The sequence below is a fragment of the Musa acuminata genome, chromosome BXJ1-7 (genome assembly GCF_036884655.1).
Source record: "Musa acuminata AAA Group cultivar baxijiao chromosome BXJ1-7, Cavendish_Baxijiao_AAA, whole genome shotgun sequence".
NCBI classification, from domain to species: Eukaryota; Viridiplantae; Streptophyta; class Magnoliopsida; order Zingiberales; family Musaceae; genus Musa; species Musa acuminata.
The window spans coordinates 40,432,501-40,455,035 of record NC_088333.1 but is presented as its reverse complement, the minus strand read 5'-3'; the positions used below and the strand labels follow the sequence as shown (position 1 = coordinate 40,455,035).

Genomic DNA, 22,535 nt, shown 5'->3' with positions numbered 1-22,535 from the left:
TGCGAAATGTGAGGTGTATTTCGTGTTTTCCTTTTAATTCTTTTCTAGTGGGTTCATGTTGCTCTTCGGATTCCTAAGGTTTTGTATCTAATGTGCACTGGACGGAACACTGCTGATTTCTGTCTAATTCGTTCTCTCTGCCTCAGTTTGATGCAATGTGATGCTGCTTCCTATCATAATTTGATGTAGTTACTGGAAAAATACCTCTGCCGGAGGATCTAAAGAACAAAATGCCAGATATACTGCACCACTATCGATATCATTAATTATTATGCCAAGAAAAATATAATCCAAGAGTTTATACATGATTTGCACTATACACTTGAAACAAGCTTTGAGCTTTACTAGCAATTGTACATGGATCTTCTCATGGACGATAAGTTACTACTAGTATCTCTCTTCGAATTTGTCAGGGTTCAAGGTATGAATTGGTCCAGCATTTATCTTCTGCCATGGACGATAAGTTACTACTACTATCTTTCTTTGAATTTGTCAGTGTTCAGGGTATGAATTGGTCCAGCATTTATCTTCTGCCATGGCCTTCTGCCATCTGTTCCGAAAGATCTCGAGTTCCACATAAGACCGCCGTCTCACCTGCACACAACGAGTTCGATCCGATAGAAAATGAAGAGAGCAGAAATGAATGATAGAAGTGTGCGCTTGAAGATTTAAGAGTGCAACTTGGATCTTGCACAAAGAACATGGCCAGTTTGGGCTGGACCATGCAATTGCCACAAGCTGCCGACGACATGGAAATCAATAATGTGAAAACAATTTTATCGTGCTTACTGCAAATCTGTGATTAGCAGCATGCAAATCGGAAGATCCCTGCAAGTACGAACCGACAAGTCAGATTGGTGGAGGAAACGATAATTTTGACAAAGGCGTAACAAACCCTAAAGCATTTGACACAAAAATAGGTTCTTGAATGTTCCAATACCAATACTTTGTTTCTATGATTCTTTTCTATGTTAAAAAATGTGGTAACATCGTACTTCAATAAAGCGACGACCGGTACACTCCAAGATCTAATTTGTTTCAATATTTCAATAACTTACCATTTTCTCATCAGACCCACCAAGTGTAGGCAGCCCCTTATGAACTATGTATTCACTGTCCACCACCCCAACTTTTTTGGTTCGGTCACCCTGTCAAGAGTTCGTTTCAGTTTTCTTACCGACAAAAAATTCCAACACATCATGATTGTTGTTCATGTGAATCTTACCTGAGCACAGTAACCAAGATTCATATCGAGACCCCATGCATAAATCAAGTCATTCTACAAACAAAGAAAAAAAAATTAGTTTGACGTATTTCTAGTGTGAAGACAACAGCATAGGTCTTGACATTTCTGGAGAGTGAAAACCGCAAATAGGTTCACTTAGTTATATGTATTGCATTTTGGATACAAGTATATATAAAAGGGATACAATTCGACATCTTACAGTCGGAAAACAATATCGTGATAGATGTATATTAAGAACAAGCAACATAATTTGTGTAAAGAATCATACTTGAATCATATGCCATGCACAACGCCAGGCAGCTCTTGAGAAAACAGGAGCCATCATTTCTACCCACCTGCAATAAGAAAATCTTTTGTCATCAAAGGTGGTGAATGAACATCCATGGGAACAACAATTTCTTAACTATCAAATGAACATCCATGAGAACAAAAATTTCTTCACCATCGGAAGGAAAAATCAAAACAATCACCAAAAAATGACAGATAACCCAACCTCGTTTTGAACTAAAGATATATTGATATTATAAATCATATCAGATATCCAAGTACAACAAATATTTATGCTGGGAAAAAAGAAACTCACCCAGTACATGGAGGGCTACTGCTTTTCTTGGAACATTTTCCACCACCGTTGAACTTGTACATCCTTCTGTTAATTGAACAAACTACTTATAATTTCCGTCAATACTATGAGAACTAGATCAATAGGAGGAACATGGAATCGGCTCCATGTGCAATGGAATGAACAATCAAATATTTCTACTGGAGAAACGAGACAAGGCAGCACCTGTGCACGTGCCCTTTCCTTAATCGTGCAGTAATTTGATGGTGAATCTGAGATTTCGCAGGGTCAAGTGCAGGTTGTGATATCTCTAAGCCTTCCCTCTCAACAATGCTCAAGTATCTGCAGAAGTTAAATGTGCTAATAAAACAAGACTGAAGTAAAAAGATGTTTAAATCGATCTAAGTCATAGAATACTAATTTATGAAGTTTTAACATCTCGATCAACAACAAGAAGCTCAACCTAACAAGTAATGCATGACACTCCAATTAAAATTTTGTTCACTTAAAGAACAACAAACAAGTGAAAAGTTTCATGGGCAGCATGTATAACTATTCAAAAGAAATCATCAAAAGCCGGTAGTGAGGATTGTCTTACACGACCAGGACGCAATCCAGGAAACCCTCAGGGTACCCATTGTTTAGATTATTAGCAGTCTTGATAACTAACATCAGCAGAATACATTCTACCTTTCAAGTTGCATAAACAGATAAATGATAAAGAAAAAACAACACGACCTACCTTTCAGGATGAAAATTTTGCACTTCAAGGTCCTCATCCCATAGGAAGATATACCTGTATGGTGCAACTATGTCTGGATGTAAGAAGCGCTTTGCAAACCACCTGCAAATCAATACTGTTTTTAGAATGGGCTACATTGTGGACTAATGTAATCTCCACCATAACTTCAAGAAACCTTTGTTGATAAACTAAATTACCATTTTGTTTGATTGATTGCAGAAATATGTAGAGCGCCCTCACTCCATTGTAAATCTTTCCATTCATCAACAACACCATCATAGTGAAAAAGCATCACAGTGAAGTCATGGGAAGCAAACTAGAACACAACAGAAACATTTAGCTAAAACTAGAAACTTTTGTAAGGAATATTAACAAAAAGACATGAGGTAATGATGTCTTTACCTTCGTTACAATCTTATTCACGATTTCCTTTTGCTTTATTCCAACCGGAATCGCCAATAAACTTTTCTGTGAACTGACACTTTCCTGTTCTTAACATTATAAGATTTCTATTAACTGACTATAATTTCAATGATACATTATAAGATTAATCTAGAATGGAGTCAGCACATACTGAATGAGAAATCTATGGGAAGGGCATTTAAATTTTAAACTATCATCTCTGTACAAATTTTACATCATGCACATATGAAAATTGCTTCATTGGTCTTCCCAACTCCTCACCTTTTGTATGTGAAATTTGATTGTTTCTACAAGCCCATAGTAGACTAACTTGTAAGAAATGGTCCTTTTGTATATAAGCAAGTATATCCATACAAACTTTACATCACACACATAACACATTTATTTCACTAGTCTTCACAACTCCACCAACTAGAAACTATTAAGTCTAAACCCGGTGCTTTACGTAACCTATAAGTCTATGACACTACAGACTTCTGGTTGCAACCCAGATTTCTGTATAGGCGTCTATGAATCCGAGGACATCTGGTTGTGATCCAGATTTCTGTGTAATTGCAAACAAAGTGTGATTCCAAAATTCCAAGATGATGACTAACAACAACATATCGAGACCAAGGTTGCACATGAACCTGATCGTGGCACTGTCGTAGCAGCAAGCGTGGAAATCTATACCATGCCAAGGGAGTATATGAACTCTTTTTTCCAGCTATTGTACTTGTGCCAGTTGACACAAACCTATATCAAATGATGCAGGACGACAGACCATGTCAGCACATTACCATGCAACATGTCGGTAAAAAATGAAATCTTTGGTTAATACCTCGAATAAGCTTATGTACTCAACACCTAAAGAAAGTAAGGCAATCATAGCACACCTTTGCTTTTGGAGGACCCCATAGAGGCACCATTTCCAGGTCTGACTTCCTCAAAACAATTCCTTTAGGTAATGGTTCACTTCCCGAAGATATGCAAGGACTCTAAAAATAATACAAACTGAATCATAAGAAAATAATATTTAAAAACAATCGTAATGAAAAAGAAGAGTGCAAATGACAAAATGGTGAATATTCCTGTTGAAGATGTTATACATCAGATATTAAAGCCAGCTTCACAAAGAATTACCTCGCATGACTTGGACTGAGTGGACTCATCGGACCATGAATTTGCTCGAGGGGTCTGTAATTTTGATAGGTCAGTTTGCAAATTGCCTCGAGTGATCTCTACAGCGTCAGTGGGGATCTCAGCTGACATCTTCTGAAAAGTAACAGAAAATACTATTTCCATGCAGGAAAAAAAATGCTGATTACACTTTATATAGGTAGGATATGTTACATTTACCAACCAGCAAGTGAGTGACTTGTAGCTAAAAAGAAGTTTCTAGAGATAAAACAGCATAAGTGCTACATAGAAGAACTCAAGAGGTTGACATACACAAGAGGAGAAACAACAGATAAGCTCAAAAAATCAATTATATCTGTCTTGGAGAACAAGGTTCAAAGGAGAAGTTATGTTCATTCACTAACAAAACAAAATAGATTAATAAGAAAATTTTCTGTCGGGAAAAAGAATGAGCTTCCTAGAATCATCCATCGGGGGTCAGCTAAAGTTTGTATCACCAAAAAGTTGATACTATAATAAATAAACAGAAAAACGAAGTCAGAAAAATAAACTATACCTCTTTATAGTCAAATGCAACAAAGGAAGTCCCGACAACGAACACCATACACAGGAAAGCAGCTGCATGGAAGATGCTACAAGAGCATAATTTCCTATTTGAGGGATCTGTTTGAAGAGAGCCCTGCAAGGATTTTTGTAAAGGAAAAAAATGACCCTTGTGCAACTAAAAAAAATATATAATAACTTGACAATCTTTTATACACAATAAACATGTAGCAAAAGTAACATGCTGTTAGAATTCACTATATATTGAGGACCAAAGAATAATCAACATGAAGTATTTCTCGGTGAGGTCATGATATAGTTGGAAGATTTGATGCCTGAAGAATTGAGCAGGAAACAGGACCAGATATGGGCACTCAGCATTGTTAGTTCAATTCCTAATATATTCCTTCAGCATATATGGCATAATTTTGATGTCTCCCCAAATATGATTTAACAGCACCAAAATATTTGAAAAATAAGAGACAGCTAACGTAATATTTAAGAAACTTAAGAGTCCTTTACTCACTTAAAATTAAGAGGAAATATTTAAGAAACATCATTTTTTTTTTGAGAAAATACAGTTCATAAGAAACAGAATAACAAAATTAATGTAGACGAAAGTTAAATGCGTTCTTTGCAGTTAAAGAAGCACTTGAACAACTTACGGAGCTGAATGACTTCATCTTCCACACGGTCACGTGGATTATAAATGCACGAATACGAAAGGCTTCAAATTCTGCAGTTTCAAGTCTGCAAAACAAACAAGACTCAGCAAAAGGGAAGCCACAATCCCACCAGAGACAAGGAAACAGGTAAAAGAAAGAGTCGCTCACCATGACAGAGCAAGAGCTTCACTGGCAGAACCCAACGTAACAAGCGCAGCAGAGAGGACCTCCCAGCAGAAGAGGCTTTGGCGACACCTAGTCGACGTGGGACGCCACAAAAATCGAGTCTTTCTGAAGGATTCTGCCTTGCAAACCTAGTCAAAGTAAGACGCTCAAAAGTCGAGTCTTTATGAAGGACTCTACCTCGCGAACTTGGTCCAAGCAGGAGGCTCAAAAACCTCGTCTTTCTTGTGAGGACAGACAGGGAGATGAATAGTGGAGTCGACGAAGGAGGGGATAGGAAGAAGGATCGAGCGGGCGGCGTGCAAAGAGCTTTCGGTTTCCGCTCTCTTTTTCCGTGGGAAGGAATCTGCGTGGATTTATACTCCCCGTAAGTCAAAAGCGGAGGCGTGGAGGAGGAGAAGCGTATAGTCCCATGGAGTTACGTAGACGTCCAACCTGGAAGAACTGTAGACAACAGTGCTTGGTAGCTCGATACCCTACGGGAGAGCCAACGCCACCGTGGGGCCCTTAGAGCCCTCTCAAGGTATAATATCTGCGTAAGTTCGTAACTATATCCACACACACACACACACACACACACACAGAGGAGGAGGGAAAAAGAAATCCAACGGAAGGAGCTCACCTGACATGGCCGAAACAGGGAACACCGTTCCTCCTTGACCCCGCACGCGACAGCGGAGAGAATACCAGCCCTCGTTCAGAGGCGGAAAAAAGGAGTTCCCTGCCTTGGCAAACACAGACGAGCTCCACAGCTCTGAAAACCTAGGACAATTTTAATCATAAAAAACACGTGAGGATAAGTCAAACTACTGATATTTTAATCGTCTTATACTCTGTATCATTTATGATCTCTACGTACGTAAAGTTACTGTGTTAACCTCAACGCAAAGGAAGTCAAGGTCTAAACGGTTGACTCCAGCGATTCCCCGTGAACATCACCCTCACGCAAAGCCAAACTTCTAGAAAATGCAAAGGCTTTTGGCTTAGTATTAATTCTTCCTTTCATTGTCTTGGAGATGAGTGGGTCCAGGCTATATATACACCACACAAAAATCGATTTACCACTAACTCGATGCCCATTGCATGGCTAAGACGTCAGATTATAAATTTATCATTATTATATATTGTTAATGGAAGAAACCAAATGAGAGGAGATTTTGCTTTTCAATCTGGCCCCCATTGTGAAGTGGGGACCTTCTCTCAAGAGAATACCAGCAGGTAGGAGGTTGATAGGTTGATATGTAGCATTTTTTTTCTTGAAGAGATGCATAAAACTGTGGCTAATGTGTGTGGATCTTAAGAAAAGAATCATACATTTGAAAGAAATGCTACATGAGTCTAGAATTACTACCGGGAGCAAGAATAAAGTTCGAATTTTCTGTAATGAACTGTAGCAGGAAGCCCCGTGTCTTCTTCCTTCTGGAAGAACAGCAGGTTGGCACAATGGTTTAGACTGACTGGTATAGGCATCAAGTAGACAAATGTGGTACTAATTTGGTCCTACTGTGGGCCAATCTTGAGGGGCATATGCTTGGAACAAGGTGGGTCTGACCAAAAGCAAAGCAGAGAGTCTTGGGACAACTAGATTTAGCATCAGACAAACCACAAGGTGACCTGTACAAAGCACAACTAAAGATCAACTAATGGTTTTGCAAGTAGCCAGCATGAGTATTGACATCATGATCTCCGTCCACTGTCATCTATCAGGACAAAAGAACAAGTATTAGGGAAATGGCGAGGGAGACATCAGTGAAACTAGGACCAAGCATCAACATGGATAACTAGTATTTGACATGGGCAAAACATGGACCACTGGAATCAAAGATGGGCGTGCAAAAATGTCAAAACCTATTGCAGCAACAATTACAAAGAAAAAGATGTCTTTGATGCAGACCAATTGAACCTTGAACTGCTAGATCCGTAATAAGCCATTCTTCAAGAAGTGACTAGAAAAGGATATGCAAAGCTATAATTAGACTAAATCTCAGAAGCCTGAAGGCAGTGATTCATCTTAAAATCCAACAAAAGAGGTATGAGGAGCATAAAACCAAGCTTGGTTTGCGGAGACGGACATTTGTTGATGTTAGTCGCTACGAGTGCCACCTAATAGATCCAATTACAGAAAGATACAGATCTTACCTGGAAGGCACCAATAGAGCTCGGGCAGTTCCTTTTAAATAATCAGGCCCTTGAACATTCTTCATGTGATGTGGATAATCCTTAATGAAGGCTCGGGTGTCCTTAAGCCATCAGATTAACAAGAACAAAGATGAGACCAGGGTGAACAAGTTTACAATGGATTAATAGAAGTTGATTAAAACTCAAGGATGCTTGGCAACAGGGACAAATCATGAGACGTAATGAGGAAATACAACCATAAACATGTCTTGAGAGAATCGAAGGGCTCCGTGTTAGACTATATCCAGAATCCTAAAAAAGGTAGTGTAATTTGAAGCACTACTAGATTTCCTGACCAAATATATTGCATCATAACATTCAACTAATTTCACATCTAATTTCAGTATGCATATAATGTTCTGCCAGAGATGACCAGAGGTGCTTGCACATGATTCAGTTAAGATAAGGGAGGAATATTCAAATGCGACTAGTAAATGTTAGGGAATATATCATATGTACACACTTATATGGAGATTCCCAAGTCTTAATATTATATCATTCAACTCAGACATGAGAATGGATCTTGTAAAGTGCCTTACGATAACAGTCTCACGAGAAGATGAACCATGTTGGCTTGTACCATGTCACAATACACCTTGTCAGTTCAGTTTCTTAATCATGAAATGCTAAAAATCACTGAGCTACTACAAATTGTGATTCATACTTAATATATTAACTTTAATTTTAATTAAAAATGATTTGGACAAAAACTGCCAAGAATATCTAGAGTGACACCGTGAGCAATATGGTAGATGAAATTTTACTAAAAGCACGGAGGCTTCATAATAAAGAAAAAAAGCCAATTCTGCAATCACCTCAGTCGGTAGTTGGCAGATACACCTTGTGGAAATTGTTCATGGTCAGCTTTCTTCGACAAGTGGGGCACTTCTTCTGAAATTGAACGGAGGCCTTTATGCAGCTCTGGCAGAAAATATGACCGCAAATGGTTGATGATGCCTCAACCAAAGTGTTCATGCAGATAGGGCAGGTGAAAGTCGGTTGCTTAGGAGGCTCTGGCCTATATTCCATCACATTCTTGCCCTGCATATAAGTGAGTATGCAACTTTCAGCAAATCAAGCAGGATCTAGCTTAGGAATCTTAAAACTGCAGATAATATAGACAAGAGTCCAAGACAACCATGACCATTGAGAAAAGAGAAGATAAAACATTTTGTCCAAAGACATCCTTCGCTTCCTCTGTGGCTCTTACATGAACCTGACAACCACGGACTCTTTCTAAAGTTACAACCAACAGCTCAGATACTTGTGAGTGGTGACTTCAGATAAAGCATAACAGTAATACCTGTGATTTTCAAAGAATAGTTGATGCATCTGTAACATTATTTCAAAATCACAACATTTGGCTCCCAATTGTCAAGTTCTACAAGTTAACAAAAAAAAAAACAGCCTTAAAGTTTGCTAAATAATTTTTCTGGTTATAGAATATATTTAAAACATATTTCCTGAACAACTCAAGATTAGAATATTAGTAGCACAGTTGGCGGTTGATCAATTTCACTACAATATAACAGGTTTGAGTTGCTACCACCTGAGACCAATCAATTTTGTTCGGTTTCTGAGCCTTGTTGTCAAAAAAATCATCAAAATCAGCTAGAACTATTGAACTCAACAAGAGTAATCCAATTTTGTTTAATTCTAACCTATTTAATAGCGCCTCAAGAAAAAAAGAGGAGATGAGTGGAAGGAGGGCAAAGAGAAGAGAAATTTCCATATAGAGAATATACAAAAAAAAGCACATGACTCAATTATGATAAAAGAAGATAATAGTACCCTATTGGTTTGCTATTTGTTGCAACCATACAATGAGAAAAAGATACAAAGAGAGAAAATAGAGAAGTTTTCATTAAAAAAGGAAGCAGCATAAATTCAAACTTAATGCCAAAACCCATGTATACTTCTTTTTAAATAAAATTATTTTACATCTTCACATTTCCCCACACTTCACCTGCATGGTGATTAGAGAACTACTGGGTTGATGGTCAAGCCAATCATTATCTTTAAAATTGTAGGTGAATAAGCATAAGTTCTTTTGTACAACACATATATTAAATAATATGTTTCTAAAAGAACTCTTCTTCATGATTTATCTAATTTTCATTTTTAATATTTTTATTTTTTTAATAGATATCTTACAAATAGTAAGGCAAAAAATATTTTCATTGTAAAATATGTTTATGTCCTCAAACTTTACAAAGTTTCTTATATTTCTATACTTTTATAATTAAAATTACTTTTAAGTTACTTTCTCAGTTGATCTTGATACCAGTCCTGTGGGGTTGATCCTGCCAGTTGTATCATCCATTACTAATTCAAATACCAAGTTTGAGAACAGAGATAAGCAAATACCTAACAAATTACGATGTTGCTCAAAGATAATCTCAAAGCAACACATTTGTAAAAGCGGTAGGAGGTAATTGCTGGTCCCCCCATCCATTGAACAGTTTACTTACCCAGATCAACTAAATAAAGAATAGCCAATCAGAATGATATATGATAATTAATTAACAATAACATGAAGTTGTTGATCTAAACCATTACAGATTGGCTAATGCATATGAAAACAACACTGAAAAATAATCAGGGTTGGCACATTTTACCTTCACATTGTCCTCCTTTTCCAAATCTGGATACGCCTCACAATTAATAACTGTTGTGTTTCTTGAACTTCTTTCATGCTTATTGTGATTGTCCAAAGATAACATGGTCACCGATCCCTCTGCAGTAACCCCCAAAAAATTGCATTCTGTTTAGCTGACCATAAAAAGCAGAATGAAGAATAGCAGAAATCAAAAGTAGTGTATATAAAATAAAGCAAACACTCGAACACTTCCTAACCATAAGAAAATCAAGTTTAAATAAGTAGAGACAAATCCAAAGAAAGAAATCTAAACAATAAATGAGAATTAAAAAAACCTTAAAAGAACAGACTGACCATCCTACCAGATGTGGAGCACATTGGGCGACAGTGTTCAAACGAAGAAAAAAACAGCTTAAATTAAAAACAAAAGATCAAACTGCTGGAAATAGGACAGTCCACATCCCGGTTCATTCCCAGACTGGTAAGTACCAGTAGATATTGGAAAGTAGTACCACAAAGAGAGTATTTATGATCAAATAAACAAAAAAAATAAATTACAAGTATATCTAATTGTAATGGAATGATAGGAGTATAATATATAACTTCCAGTGAATCTAACAATTTCATTAAATAATTACATCAAGATATCATTTATCTAAACAGTCCAAAATTCCTCAAAGTTATGGTGATGAACAATGAGCTGAATATGGGCCTCAATAATTCCTTTAACATCCAACAACGTATCACATTTCAAATTTCAAAGGTAAAGAAATTTAAGGTAGCTGGTAAAGAATGAATAAGAAATTCAGCAGGTTGGTTGAAAAAACAAAGGTCTTGACGCAAATGGAGATCCACTGCATACCACCCGCACAGAGATCCATCAGACAATTGTTATACACTGGCATGCCAAACTGTTTCCTCACTAATCCACCAATTTTTTTTTCATTTTTTGGCTTTAGCAGCGAACCAATCAAACGACAAACAATAAAGCCAGTCCAACAATCTAACTTTAAAACTGTTTGATACCCTACACAAGAATACTCCATGGACCTGTGAGTAACACCCTCACAATACACTAAGAAGAAGAAAATGAGGAAGGGCACTAGGATGAATCCGAACAAAAGAAAAAAAGAGCAGAGGCTTAGTGACAAGTAGGATTGAGCAGCCGGCAAAAATAATGCAGCAAAATACATTCAGTAGCTGCTAGATGCACAGGTGAGGGATACAATGAGTAAGAAAAAAAGAGAAGAGACGACAGCAATTTTCATTGAGAGTTAGAGCCAAAAGATAAACTAAGAAGAGTCATTTGCTAGTCTCTGGTTTACAAAGTTAGAGACACTTTCATTCATAATAGAACAAGGACAGAATGAAGGAAAGAAAGTTGAGTGCCGTCAGAAAGAAAAGAGAAAAGAGATGCAATGAAACAAACAATAAGGAAACAAAGTATAAGAGCATTACTCAGAGTGTCAGACAAATAGGCAAGGACGAGTTACATAAATTTCTTTCTACTTCATTTCTTGATAGGCGCATCTTGGATTAGATGGTGTCATAATTTATCACCCAATCTAAGTTATTACACAACTGCTTACAAGATATGGTGCTCATAGTCTAACTATTCTCAATGCTTATATAATATGGTTTCCTTGGTTTCCTTAGAACTGGAGATGTCATGGATGCAAATATCTTCAAATTGCATCCTCAATAACAAATTCAAGCAACATTACAAATTTCACCAAATCAACAAAAACAAAACATGACTTTCTAATCTACTTATTATGCTAGTGAACCATCAGAAGCATGATCACCAAACAAAGGCTTATAAAATAAGACCTTATATAAGAATCATTCAGTTGTATCAACTAGTTACCCAATAACAAGTTCAATCATGCATGAGACCTGCATGAACTTGGAAGTATAGGCATGAGCTTATTCCGATTAAAGTCACACCTTAGGCTTGAAACTCTGGTTAATCATTCTTCCATCAAGTGCAGCATGAAAAAATAAAGAGAGGGAAGAACGACAAGGTAAACATGAAAAAAAAAAAAGACGAAGTTAATGAATGATAGCATTACCTATGAACCATGGGGATGCGAGAAACAGCATCGATGCTCCAACGCTGGTAATGATGGGAAGGGAGGGAACAAAATGTAGAAGAGTATAAGAAAACAATCAGGGCATTGAAATGGCAAGGGAAAGGATGCGGAGTGGAGTAAGAGAAACAAGAAAAGAAAAAAAAAATGGGAGAGAAAAAAATGGATGCAGAGAAGACAAGATGCAAAAGAAAATATAATTAAAAAAGGATTAAATATGTTCTAGTTCAGTAACACTTATGCATAATGAGAAATATCCTATTATATAGTATGCAGGTTATGTAGGAAATTTTCGAAAATCTAAGCTCAAAATTGAATCTAGTAGAACCTGCTCAAAAGGGGCCTCAGGTCCAAAGTTGCCCAGCTGATATATTGATCAACTAGGAGGGGCAGATAGATAGGCCTTAAGTGCATCGATTGAGTGTACAAAAGACAAGTACCAAATGCAACTATCATGGTGGACATTTTGTCGTCACCTGAAATGCATTTGTCAAACACCACAAAGTAGTATTTCAAGGCTTCCTTATAGTTTCACAAGCAGGAAAACATGCTCTTTCAATTCCCTACCTACAAGCTTGTCCTTTCATGATGTCATGAAAAAATTATCAATTAATCCAATTAGTATTGACCAAGAACACAAAAACAGAAAGAAAAAAAAAAAGTATATACTTCAAAAATTCCATATATATGTTGGAAATACTTTGCTAAGTTCAACAAACTGCAAATAGTCAACTCTTATAAACCCAACAATAAAAGATGATCGGTAAATAATTGAGTGAACTTAGATTCTAAACTCATCCAGAATTGGACTAGCTCACACTACCACCGTTTATGCTACCCAATGAACTTCAGGAATTGCAACCTTCCAAAATCAATAAATTGCCTCCAAAGGAGAACCCATATAAATATCAAATAATAAACAAGATCCTCTTCTAGCATGTTCACAAATAGTGCATAACAGATAAGAAACAAAACTATGCCAAGAGAGTATTAGTGTACATAATACCTTTGACAGAAACAAAAAATTCATGGTAAAAAACAATACTTCTCCATAATTAGGATGCTTGAAGGTCAGAGCGGCATACAATGGAAGAATGAAATGCAAACCAACCTGATCTTCTTGAATGTGTGTCAGTATCTTCATCTAGAACCACTGTCACAGGCTGGTTTCTCCTAGAACAGTTCCTTCCCTAAACCGACAAGGATAAGAAAAAACAACAAATATTCAAATAGATAATTCACGTGAAAATCACAAATAGTAAAAAAAATTGATAATGTATGAACTAACAATGGGGAAAGAAGATGATGGGGATGCTTACATCTACGAAAACAACGTCAAAATTTTCCATATAAAAAAGAGCTGGCAATGAAGTACAAGTAGAAAAGGAAAAAAAAGGTAAAGCCAAATGTCTGATGTATGTCAGCAATCTAAAAGCATGGACCAGATTACTAGTCAATAAAAAGTTCAAACAAATTAAGGATTTGGTTAAAAGGCAAGCCAAGTAGGGAGACCACTCTAAAATTTCCCAAAACTTAACGAGAGTCTAGAAGATTTTCCGTGTGGAATTTTCATCAAACGGGCATGAATGAGACAATGAACTAATGGTCACAAACCACAGCACAATAAGTAGTAGTAATAATAATAACTTATAAGATCAAAATCACACAATGAACAAGTCAACAATTAGAAGCTACAGAAGGACAAATCAACCTGAGGAAATCCTCTTGAAGATGAGAGCAACTGGACCTCATCCTCAATTGCATCTACATCAATGAGCAAACTATTTGTACCATAATTGGTTGATAGAAGAGAACCCTGCTGCTGTCCGGTCGGATGATTGCACCGAGTAATGGAAACAGATGTTCTTTGTGATACCGGAGGATTCCTGGAACCAGAAGATGCCTCCTGCTCATGGCCCTCAAGAGGGGGAGTGTTGAGGTCCACACCAAGAACCATTTTAGCTCGGATATCGTCTCTGGCACGCCTCTTTGTAACTTGCCTCGATGGCCCAAGCTTGGTCATGCTATATATGATATGAGTCACAGCTTTGCCTCACAAGTAAAACCTAGATTTACGAAAAATGCATCATCAAAACATTCAAGAGTAACCCTTAGAATTGTCTCATCAAAAACCCGCAAGCCCCAACTCGTTTCCTAGAGAAGATACCAAAATCCTCATATAGAGTTGCCGATTGGAAAGAAAAGGTAAATTTTGGCCGGAAAAGAGGGAAGCACAGGCACCGAGGGATCGTACCGCGACGACCAAGATTAGGGCGTCGGTCAGGAAAAACGCGGAAGAGAGCCTCCTCGGTTAGAAGGGCGAACAAGGGATAAATGGGAAGGGAGTGAAGAGTCGCCGTCTTTTCACTCAGCCCTCTCTCTCTCTCTCCGCCGCCTCTGCATCGGTCCTCCGCCGACCGCGTCGTCAATTGAAATAAGAGGACGATGTTTATATCGTCCCGTTACAATGCATGTAACCTTCACCAAACCGTTAAAACACGCATAACGATCCCAACGAGTCGTTATCTTCAGTGTCGGCATTAACCGAATAAGCAATTGCCGCAATGTACGCACAAAAACCTTCTCCGCGCCGTCCCCACTTATTTCCCTGTCCTGTGATTGGTAGAAACAGGGGTCCCGGTACAACTGGGTCCCAGACGCCTTGAGTATCTGAGGAGAGTAGGTTATGAACGAGTTGAGAAAGTGCATAATCCAATTTACTAGGACCCTTTTCTGTCCCTTGGGCAAACCCCCGAAGACCAGAGGCGAACCATGTCCAGTGTCCATCAAGGATATCAAGTGAGGTTCTCGCCAAATCCGGGATCAATCTTTGGCTACAAGGTTCCGGCAAACTTGCGGGTTTTTTGCTCAGTTTTTTATCCTTTTCGCTCGCAGAAACTGGCAAGAGGTGGCGTCTTTTCTTGGTATCAGCGGCGTTCTAGTCCGCGATTTCATGCCGTAATTCTCACAAAGAAATAGGTTTTCAGATCTCAGAGTGCCGTCTGCCTTCGATCCCAGAACAAAGAACGTTTCTTTTCTGTAAACGATTGAGGTTCGATCTGGATAGAATCAGCTTCTTTTCTTTCTTGTTTTCCCTTCTGTGTTCGCGGAGAAATAGGCTTCATACTTCTAAAAAATGGATTTTTAGCTAGAAATGAGGTCACTTTGAGGAGAAGAGATTTTTTTTCTGGAATATTGTGGAAGAAACGTCTTTCGTTGATCCTTGTTCAACGGAAGGTGGGCTTGTCGGATAGGAAAAATGATACAGCTGTTGTTCCTGGTGCTCTTCGCGGAGGGAGCGGTGGCACTGATACTGATATGGAAGGTTGGGCCGCTCCGGGAGCTGGCGATGAGGGGGTTGGACCAGCTGAAGACGGGGAAGGGGCCTGCGACGGTGAAGACGCTGGCATGCACAATGTCGGTGATCTTGGCATCGAGCGTGGCCAGCATCCTCAAGATCCAGAACAGGGGCGCCAAGCTTGGAACCGTCACTCCAATGGATCAAGTCCTGTGGAGGACCCACCTGCTCGAAGCCTCGCTCATAGGTATGCAGTATTTGTATATCATTATAATGTCTGCAGAATATTAACGTTTTTAAGGTTATGTCAAAGGGACGTCAAATTTATGGGATTTATATAGTTGGAATTATTATTTAGCTCAATTATCTATATTGCAGCAATCTGCTGATGCTCACAAACTATCATGTTCTTGCCATGGTTGGTAATTAGGTTGATCGGAGTGAGTGAGAATTGAAACAATAGATAACCGGTCCGTGTTAATCGTTTTCCTAGATCAGTAAAATTTCCGAATCTGATCAATTTGTGACTCGCCGACATGGCTGAAACTTATGTTCAGTGTTATAGCGGTCATGATGCATTGCTTTGGTGTATGTGGTTTTATCGAGTTAGTTGTTACCGGGTATCAGTGGAATGAAATGCAAAAATTGCTTAGTTAGTGGGGCTTAGTGTCCAGAGAATGATTTGCTAACTTAAGTTGTTCGAGGATCCGTAGAATGATTTGGTAACTTAAGTTGTTCGAGGATCCATAGACCAACATGGAATACTTACATTAGATATCATGGCCCCAGATATGGTACTAATATGAGATGGATTCTAACGCTCATTTTGCTTGTAATTATACTCTTTGATTTGGTTCCATGGAAGCAATAACCTACCAGTGACACTGTTAGGAAAATGATATTAATGGCATAACACATAAGCCTCTCCGGTCAATTTACAATTCTTGAAGAAGTGCAGGTGTGTGTCAGCTACAAAAGGGGTCTGATGGGATATGGAATAATATACAAGCATAAAGCAAGACAGTGAATATTGTAAAGTGAAGCTAATTCTTTCTGAGAATTTTTATTTTTAGGTACGATAAGACTGTTATGAAGTTGTAACCTATCATCTGATACCATCTACTTGATTTCTAGAATTTCTTTCTTTGATTTCTGTGTCAATATGAGTGTGACAAAGTTCTTGAAACAACTAAACTTTTTTCCACACAACTGATTTTGTTGTCCGTCACTTTAGCTGTACCAAAGTGAAAGCAAATTCTTCTATGGAGATTTAATGCCTTCTCTTTTCATCCTGTCCCTTCAAAGCATAACTAAACTTAGGGTGTCTCCCTCTTTGTCTGCTGAATGAGTTCCATGACATAGTCAAATTTCTGTTGCAATTGATTAAACATATTCCCGGATTATAGGTCTTCCAACCTACATGTGTGGGACCACCAGCATTTGAATAAGACAATTCTGTGATTCAGGAACTTAGGTTACATTATCAAACTGCATGAGCTATCATTTAAAAGCATTTGGTTGACCTGATCGGCCTCGTGAAATTAAGCCTTCTGTCCCTTTGTTTTCGTGATCGGATATTTGATTGGTGTCCTCCAGAGCATGAGTTGGTTGTTAGATATCATCTATTATGATTTGTTTCTTATGGTATATCCACTAAAGTCGCACTCCATCTGATTTGATAAATTTATTGTCTCAACAAGTGTACCCTTACATGCTACTCTATTCAAAACAGAAATCCTAAAACTATGTTTGATTTTGCAGGCTACACCCTTTTTCTTGCTTTAGTGATTGATCGGTTGCACCACTACCTCAGGAAGCTGGTCAGTTTGAAAACAACAGTTGGTACATCTCGAGAGGAAGTTGATAATCTTAAGAAAGAGCAGCAAAGTTTTAAAGAGAAGGAAAAGACATCTCTAAGTGAGAGAAAAAAGCTCCATGAAGAAGTGACACGCTTAAAAGAGAGGCTGCAGAAGTTAAAGTTAGATTCGGAGGAGCATGAGAAACGAGCGCAGACTGCCGAAGCCCATGTTGCCGCCCTCCAAAAACAATCTGAAGAACTACTACTTGAGTACGACCATCTGTTGGAGGACAACCAAATCCTTCAAACTCGGGCTCTAGCATTCAGAAATTGAGTCTCATGTGACCTCATGCTGAGAAGCTTCTTTTCTTTCTCTTCCACTAACATGAGCTTACTGTTAATCACATACAACCTTCCTGGATGTCATTGTTTGAAAATCTTGATTGGTGTCCTCAGTATCATCTATCTTCTTTCTTTCTTTTTTTTTCTTTTCTCTCGAGCAAAGGGAGATTAGCCGCCTGATGTAGACTATATTGCAGAATCTACATTTATATCATTGATATCAGCATCAGTTTCTTGGAGAAAGTTGCTAGCATTGTAATAAACTTTCATCTAGACCGAAAGGCATCACTTTAAAATTCCTTTGGTTCCTAATTGTGGGTATATAAGCCTTGATGATTTCTTTCACTATTATAATGACATCAGGGCTGCACATTATCTCGAAATTACATTCATTCTTTTGTTTAGCTACTGACCTTGATGATGAAGGTCCACCATACTATGATCAGCAGCCCCTTTACAGGTGCATTAGCCTTGGAAACTCTTCATCACATTTTGGCCATGTGACTACCTAATATAAGTTGCATTTGGTCATTTGATTGCACCTGAATTCATTGTAGCTCTTGTAGTTCGACAGACATGAAGCTTTTTACTTGCCCATTTTTACTTTTCCTCTCTCTCTCTCTCTTCAATTCCTCCAGTTTAATCTAACATCGGCAGTGAGAGGAGATTCGAGTGCAACTCTCACAATTTAGTTCGACGATTATAGCTTAAAGATGGGTTCCGCAAATTTCTCGAGGAACATGTTTGTATAGATGTATAGATAGATAGATAGATACATCAGTCCTTGGCCTAAATCTTAGTATATTTAGGGAGCGAGTGTTGACAGATGTGGGCCAGTGTAGGGGTTGGAAGGTACAGTGTCTCTTTGTATCACGAGAAAGTGATGTGATGTATTGGCTGGGATTGCTAATTGATCACGCTATGCAACCCATCTGTCAGATTACCTGTGATTAATTGCACTTTGTATCTTAATCTCGTTCACCATAAAAGACAGATTGGTGTGTCACACATCCAAACAAGACGACGTCTCCTCCTCTTGCTTCAACTTTAATCTTAACATTATATATACACGCATAAGGCACGTTACGAAAGTAATTGATGGCTACCCAAATCATGTGAACTACAAGATGGGGGTCACCATACGGGTGGTCGTCTCTCTCATTGCACTATTATGATGATCTGATCGCCAAGAGGTCGTCTTCGTATGACAGCAAGCTACGCAAGTTCACGTGCCCGCTTTCTATCAGCAGAAGCAACACACTGCAACAAACACAACGAGCCAAGGGAAAGAACAAAGCAAGCATCGCACCGCCTCACTGCGGCCAAGACCCACCGGGACCATGGGATGGAGGAGGAGGGGCGCCGGCTTGTGCGGTCATGGCCAGCTCAAACTGCTTCAGCGAGAAGGGAGGGAGGGTAAGGAACTGTGCGGGCGGCTTGTCCCAGCTTGTCTTGCTGCTCATGCCGTTGAATCCGTCCCACCCCATGTGAGCGACGTGTTGCACGTCGGTGGGGAACCCAATTTCCATCTCCACCTCTTCATCCTCTTCCTTGTAGAACACGAGATGCTGGGATAAGCTCTTGAGGCTCCTCACTAGTTTCTGGAACCCTGTAGAGATGCAGGGCCTTGGAAAAGGAACAACGCCGAACGAGCTCCTGGGCTTCCCACCTTCAGAATAGAAGTCATGTCAAGGCATAGCACTCGATGAGTAGCTCTGCAGCCTGCAGGATCATATGATAATTACTATGCAGAAGAAAAGAAAACTACTTGTTGCCGGAGCTGCCTCAGTCTGTGCTGCTCTCTTCGGTTGGTTCTCGCATACTGCAACGCTCGACTGTGAGACACAGCCGCCGGAGAAGGGAAGGATGACGAACCTATCCATTCGCCGGTCTCTCATTGCCTCGTGAATGCGAGAGAGAGAGAGAGAGAGAGGTGTATGGTGTGGTCTAGGAGGGGAAGAGGAAGAGAGAGGCGGTCATGGGCATGAAGTGGATTGGTTATATTGGATATGGTGTTGGCCCTCTTAGCAAGTATGGGGAGAGAGAGACAGAGAGAGAGAGAGAGAGAGAGAGAGAGAGAGAGAGATGTATGGTGTGGTCTAGGAGAGGAAGAGGAAGAGGGGTGGTCATGGGCATGAAGTGGATTGGTTATATTGGATATGGTGTTGGTCCTGTTAGCAAGTATGGGGAGAGAGAGAGAGAGAGAGAGAGAGAGAGAGAGAGAGAGAGAGAGGGTTGAGTTGAGTTGGGTTGGTTGTGTCACACATACCTACAGCTACAGTTCCTGTGAGCAACTGTGACTTCTACCTCCTTGTCCTACCAAGAAGATTCTTGCCTTCCTTTTCTTCCCTGGATACCAACTACACCAAGTTAGCAATTCTGACTACAAGAGCAAAGAATTAAACAGGGTCAAGATAATAATGCTTCATCAGTTTACCACAATGCTGCTTTCCAGGTAGCCCAGCAAGTTTCTGCAGTTCCTTTAGCCCTCATGTAAGCTGCAGGATATGCTGCATCAAGGTAATCAAACAGAAGCAGTCAGATTTACTACTGCATTCACTGGCTGTGATAGATTCTACAGACAAATTAATGACAGATACAACCAAAAGAAAACTTGTCACCATTAGATCTTTACATTTATGAAGTACACTGGATCTTCCCGGATCTTAGCTTGCTTTCAGGGACAGCAATATACCTCTGGGCTCTATGACATTTGACAAGTAAAACACTGACTTACAGCTTAAGCCTTTGTGGAGATGTCCTCTGATGGGTCTTCCCTTCCAAGAGTTACTTTGGATAACAACAACAGGAGTCTTCTTACTCTGGATGATTGTGCAGGTTTTGAGGTAAAGGACAACAGAATTCAGAGTCATGCAGATACCTGATACAGAAATGAGCAGGCCTTGACATCAGAAACTCATGGATCCAATTCTTCTACTTCTTCTACATGTCTGAGATAAAAGGAGAAAACAGCAGGTAACAAGTGAATGCCACATTACATGGTAAGACTTCCTTCTAGTGTCTGTCTATCTGTGTGTGTCTTATAGCATGGAGATGCAAACCCCCTGGTCCAGGAACATGCTATGATGGAACACAAACTCAACTGGCTTGGTTCCCTGAAATATCTGGCCTTCGGACGCGGTTCTTGGTCTTTGGCAATGCAGATGGTTCCCTGAATCCAGTACGTCCACCGGCCATGAGAAAGAATCCATCACGCTCGTCATTTGCAAGAGATTATTGGTGCATGCAAAGGCGTCACTTTTTGCATAGAAAACGAGTACTGAGTCCTGCAAGACAACGTGAAATTCGATCCCGGCGCTTCTTGTAACCCATCCACGGACGCTCTTTCTCCTTAGCAGATCATCAAAGCCCACGCATCATCTGTGGCGACTTTCGTCGAACAGCTTCCTGGCGACATCTAAACATAGAAGACCGGCGCGCACTCGGCCGTCCTGGCCCAGACCGGTCCCGGTTGCATTGGTATGGACTCCTCTAACCTCTAGTATCCTCCTCGCTCGTTATTTGGAAAAGATTCGTTGTTCAAGCAAGGACGCCAGTCATTGCTAGAGATCGGGGACTGACTTCTGCGAGACAACGGCAAACTCCATCGCCCGCTTCTTGTAACCCATCCATGAACGCTCCCGTTCTGAGATCATCCAAGCTCATGCGTCACTTCCGAAACACTCAACAGGAAGCTGTTGAGCCGCCTCTTCACGCTGCCCGGCCCGAGAGCGGATCCGGGATCCCACGGAATGTCATCTCTGTGACGACATTTCGTCGAACACCTTGCTCGCGACATCTAAACAGTCGATCGGCCCGGCCCAGACCCGTCTAATATAAATAAAGTCAATAATATCATGAAATATATATATATATATATATATATATATACTTTTTTTTGTCATTCCATTTATGGAAATAAATATGACAAGAGCTTAAAAGCAATTATAATTAACTACAAATAAATTGAATCTCCTCTTACCGATTTTTTATTTGATAATTAATAATTAAAAAGAATTATTATTTTATTTTTATTTTTTTAATTTAAATATTATGATATTTTGATTATACTAGCCTTAATTACGGTCTAGTTTGAATTGAAATTAAACTGAAATTAAATCAATCATGACGGATTAATGAAGATATGTGAGTTGAGAAGTGAGGCAACAATTTGATGAGTACGTAAGAAGGAGAAGAAAAGGAAAGCAGATTGCCGGATGAGGATCTTCCCATTCAAGCTATAAAGGTCAAAATAAATGCTGTTGCCTTGTGATCCGGTCAATATTTATCCGCATCTCGATCATATCTATGCTACGGACCAATATGCATAAAGACCATCAACAATTATACCACTCATTTCTTGTGGTCATACCCATAATTATGATTATGGAAAGTAGTAAAATGCATAACAGCATAAATTTTATGGACCAATATCGATAATGTTACAAAGGAATAAGCAATAACAAATGGCTCTTCTGTTGTTTGTTCTTTTGTGGTTTTGTGGTTAATAAACATTATGTTTTAATAATTATGGGATGCGGTAGTAGCATGCATAATGAAAAAAAAATTAAAATTAAAATCACGTCATTAGTCCACACTCTGTGTTAATTAATGAACAAAATAAAATAAAAAAATATTATTAGTACACAACAAGCAAGATCTCGAAATTCAATCTCATCTTCATCGCTCATTCTTTGTTAATAAAATAAATATATAAATAAATAAATAAAATTATTGTGTTACTAAT

The 22,535-nt window shown here is 39.0% G+C and overlaps 4 protein-coding genes across 15 annotated transcripts; 1 reads left to right on the top strand and 3 right to left on the bottom strand.

The window, feature by feature from the left end:
* Window positions 1–240: 240 nt before the first annotated feature.
* On the bottom strand, window positions 241–7,717 carry LOC135585106 (uncharacterized). 9 transcript variants are annotated; one of them, XM_065193114.1, is made up of 18 exons: window positions 7,623–7,716; window positions 5,919–6,245; window positions 5,664–5,829; window positions 5,469–5,601; window positions 5,301–5,385; window positions 4,649–4,771; window positions 4,096–4,227; window positions 3,849–3,950; window positions 2,953–3,036; window positions 2,748–2,866; window positions 2,551–2,652; window positions 2,034–2,150; window positions 1,830–1,895; window positions 1,515–1,581; window positions 1,226–1,279; window positions 1,059–1,148; window positions 790–828; window positions 241–594 (listed from the first exon to the last, which is right to left on the bottom strand). In XM_065193114.1, exons 5-18 carry the CDS (start codon window positions 5,316–5,318, stop codon window positions 493–495), a joined length of 1,215 nt encoding a protein of 404 aa, XP_065049186.1. In that variant the 5' UTR covers window positions 5,319–5,385; window positions 5,469–5,601; window positions 5,664–5,829; window positions 5,919–6,245; window positions 7,623–7,716; the 3' UTR covers window positions 241–492. The 9 variants fall into 9 exon arrangements, with proteins under 9 accessions (XP_065049186.1, XP_065049187.1, XP_065049185.1 ...); XM_065193115.1 differs by having other exon boundaries at window positions 5,469–5,555; XM_065193113.1 differs by having other exon boundaries at window positions 5,469–5,614; window positions 5,699–5,829.
* A 586-nt stretch (window positions 7,718–8,303) lies between these two features.
* LOC135679395 (uncharacterized) lies at window positions 8,304–14,760 on the bottom strand. The gene is made up of 5 exons (XM_065193120.1): window positions 14,605–14,760; window positions 14,062–14,416; window positions 13,462–13,540; window positions 10,280–10,398; window positions 8,304–8,702 (listed from the first exon to the last, which is right to left on the bottom strand). Exons 2-5 carry the CDS (start codon window positions 14,371–14,373, stop codon window positions 8,478–8,480), a joined length of 735 nt encoding a protein of 244 aa, XP_065049192.1. The 5' UTR covers window positions 14,374–14,416; window positions 14,605–14,760; the 3' UTR covers window positions 8,304–8,477.
* Window positions 14,761–15,063: 303 nt separating this feature from the next.
* LOC135585098 (uncharacterized) lies at window positions 15,064–18,011 on the top strand. 4 transcript variants are annotated; one of them, XM_065193107.1, is made up of 3 exons: window positions 15,064–15,149; window positions 15,246–15,895; window positions 17,410–18,011. In XM_065193107.1, the coding sequence occupies exons 2-3, from the start codon at window positions 15,610–15,612 to the stop codon at window positions 17,778–17,780; spliced, it is 657 nt and encodes a 218-aa protein (XP_065049179.1). In that variant the 5' UTR covers window positions 15,064–15,149; window positions 15,246–15,609; the 3' UTR covers window positions 17,781–18,011. The 4 variants fall into 4 exon arrangements, with proteins under 4 accessions (XP_065049179.1, XP_065049180.1, XP_065049182.1 ...); XM_065193108.1 differs by having other exon boundaries at window positions 15,079–15,154; XM_065193110.1 differs by having other exon boundaries at window positions 15,086–15,402; window positions 15,503–15,895.
* Window positions 18,012–18,791: 780 nt separating this feature from the next.
* On the bottom strand, window positions 18,792–19,690 carry LOC135679393 (CRIB domain-containing protein RIC4-like). The gene is made up of 2 exons (XM_065193106.1): window positions 19,557–19,690; window positions 18,792–19,457 (listed from the first exon to the last, which is right to left on the bottom strand). Exons 1-2 carry the CDS (start codon window positions 19,684–19,686, stop codon window positions 19,102–19,104), a joined length of 486 nt encoding a protein of 161 aa, XP_065049178.1. The 5' UTR covers window positions 19,687–19,690; the 3' UTR covers window positions 18,792–19,101.
* Between the last annotated feature and the right edge of the window lie 2,845 nt (window positions 19,691–22,535).

Coding starts and splice junctions, on each gene's coding strand:
- LOC135585106 (XM_065193111.1), bottom strand. Junction 829..1,058: donor GTGGGTCTGATGAGAAAATG/GTAAGTTATTGA, acceptor TCGTACTTGCAG/GGATCTTCCGATTTGCATGC. Junction 595..789: donor CTGCTAATCACAGATTTGCA/GTAAGCACGATA, acceptor CGTTGTGTGCAG/GTGAGACGGCGGTCTTATGT.
- LOC135679395 (XM_065193120.1), bottom strand. CDS start 14,373: ATGACCAAGCTTGGGCCATCGAGGCAAGTTACAAAGAGGCGTGCCAGA. Junction 13,541..14,061: donor CTTCAAGAGGATTTCCTCAG/GTTGATTTGTCC, acceptor TTGTCGGTTTAG/GGAAGGAACTGTTCTAGGAG. Junction 10,399..13,461: donor CACACATTCAAGAAGATCAG/GTTGGTTTGCAT, acceptor GGGTTACTGCAG/AGGGATCGGTGACCATGTTA.
- LOC135585098 (XM_065193107.1), top strand. CDS start 15,610: ATGATACAGCTGTTGTTCCTGGTGCTCTTCGCGGAGGGAGCGGTGGCA. Junction 15,896..17,409: donor GCTCGAAGCCTCGCTCATAG/GTATGCAGTATT, acceptor TTGATTTTGCAG/GCTACACCCTTTTTCTTGCT.
- LOC135679393 (XM_065193106.1), bottom strand. CDS start 19,686: ATGAGAGACCGGCGAATGGATAGGTTCGTCATCCTTCCCTTCTCCGGC. Junction 19,458..19,556: donor TGAGGCAGCTCCGGCAACAA/GTAGTTTTCTTT, acceptor TCTATTCTGAAG/GTGGGAAGCCCAGGAGCTCG.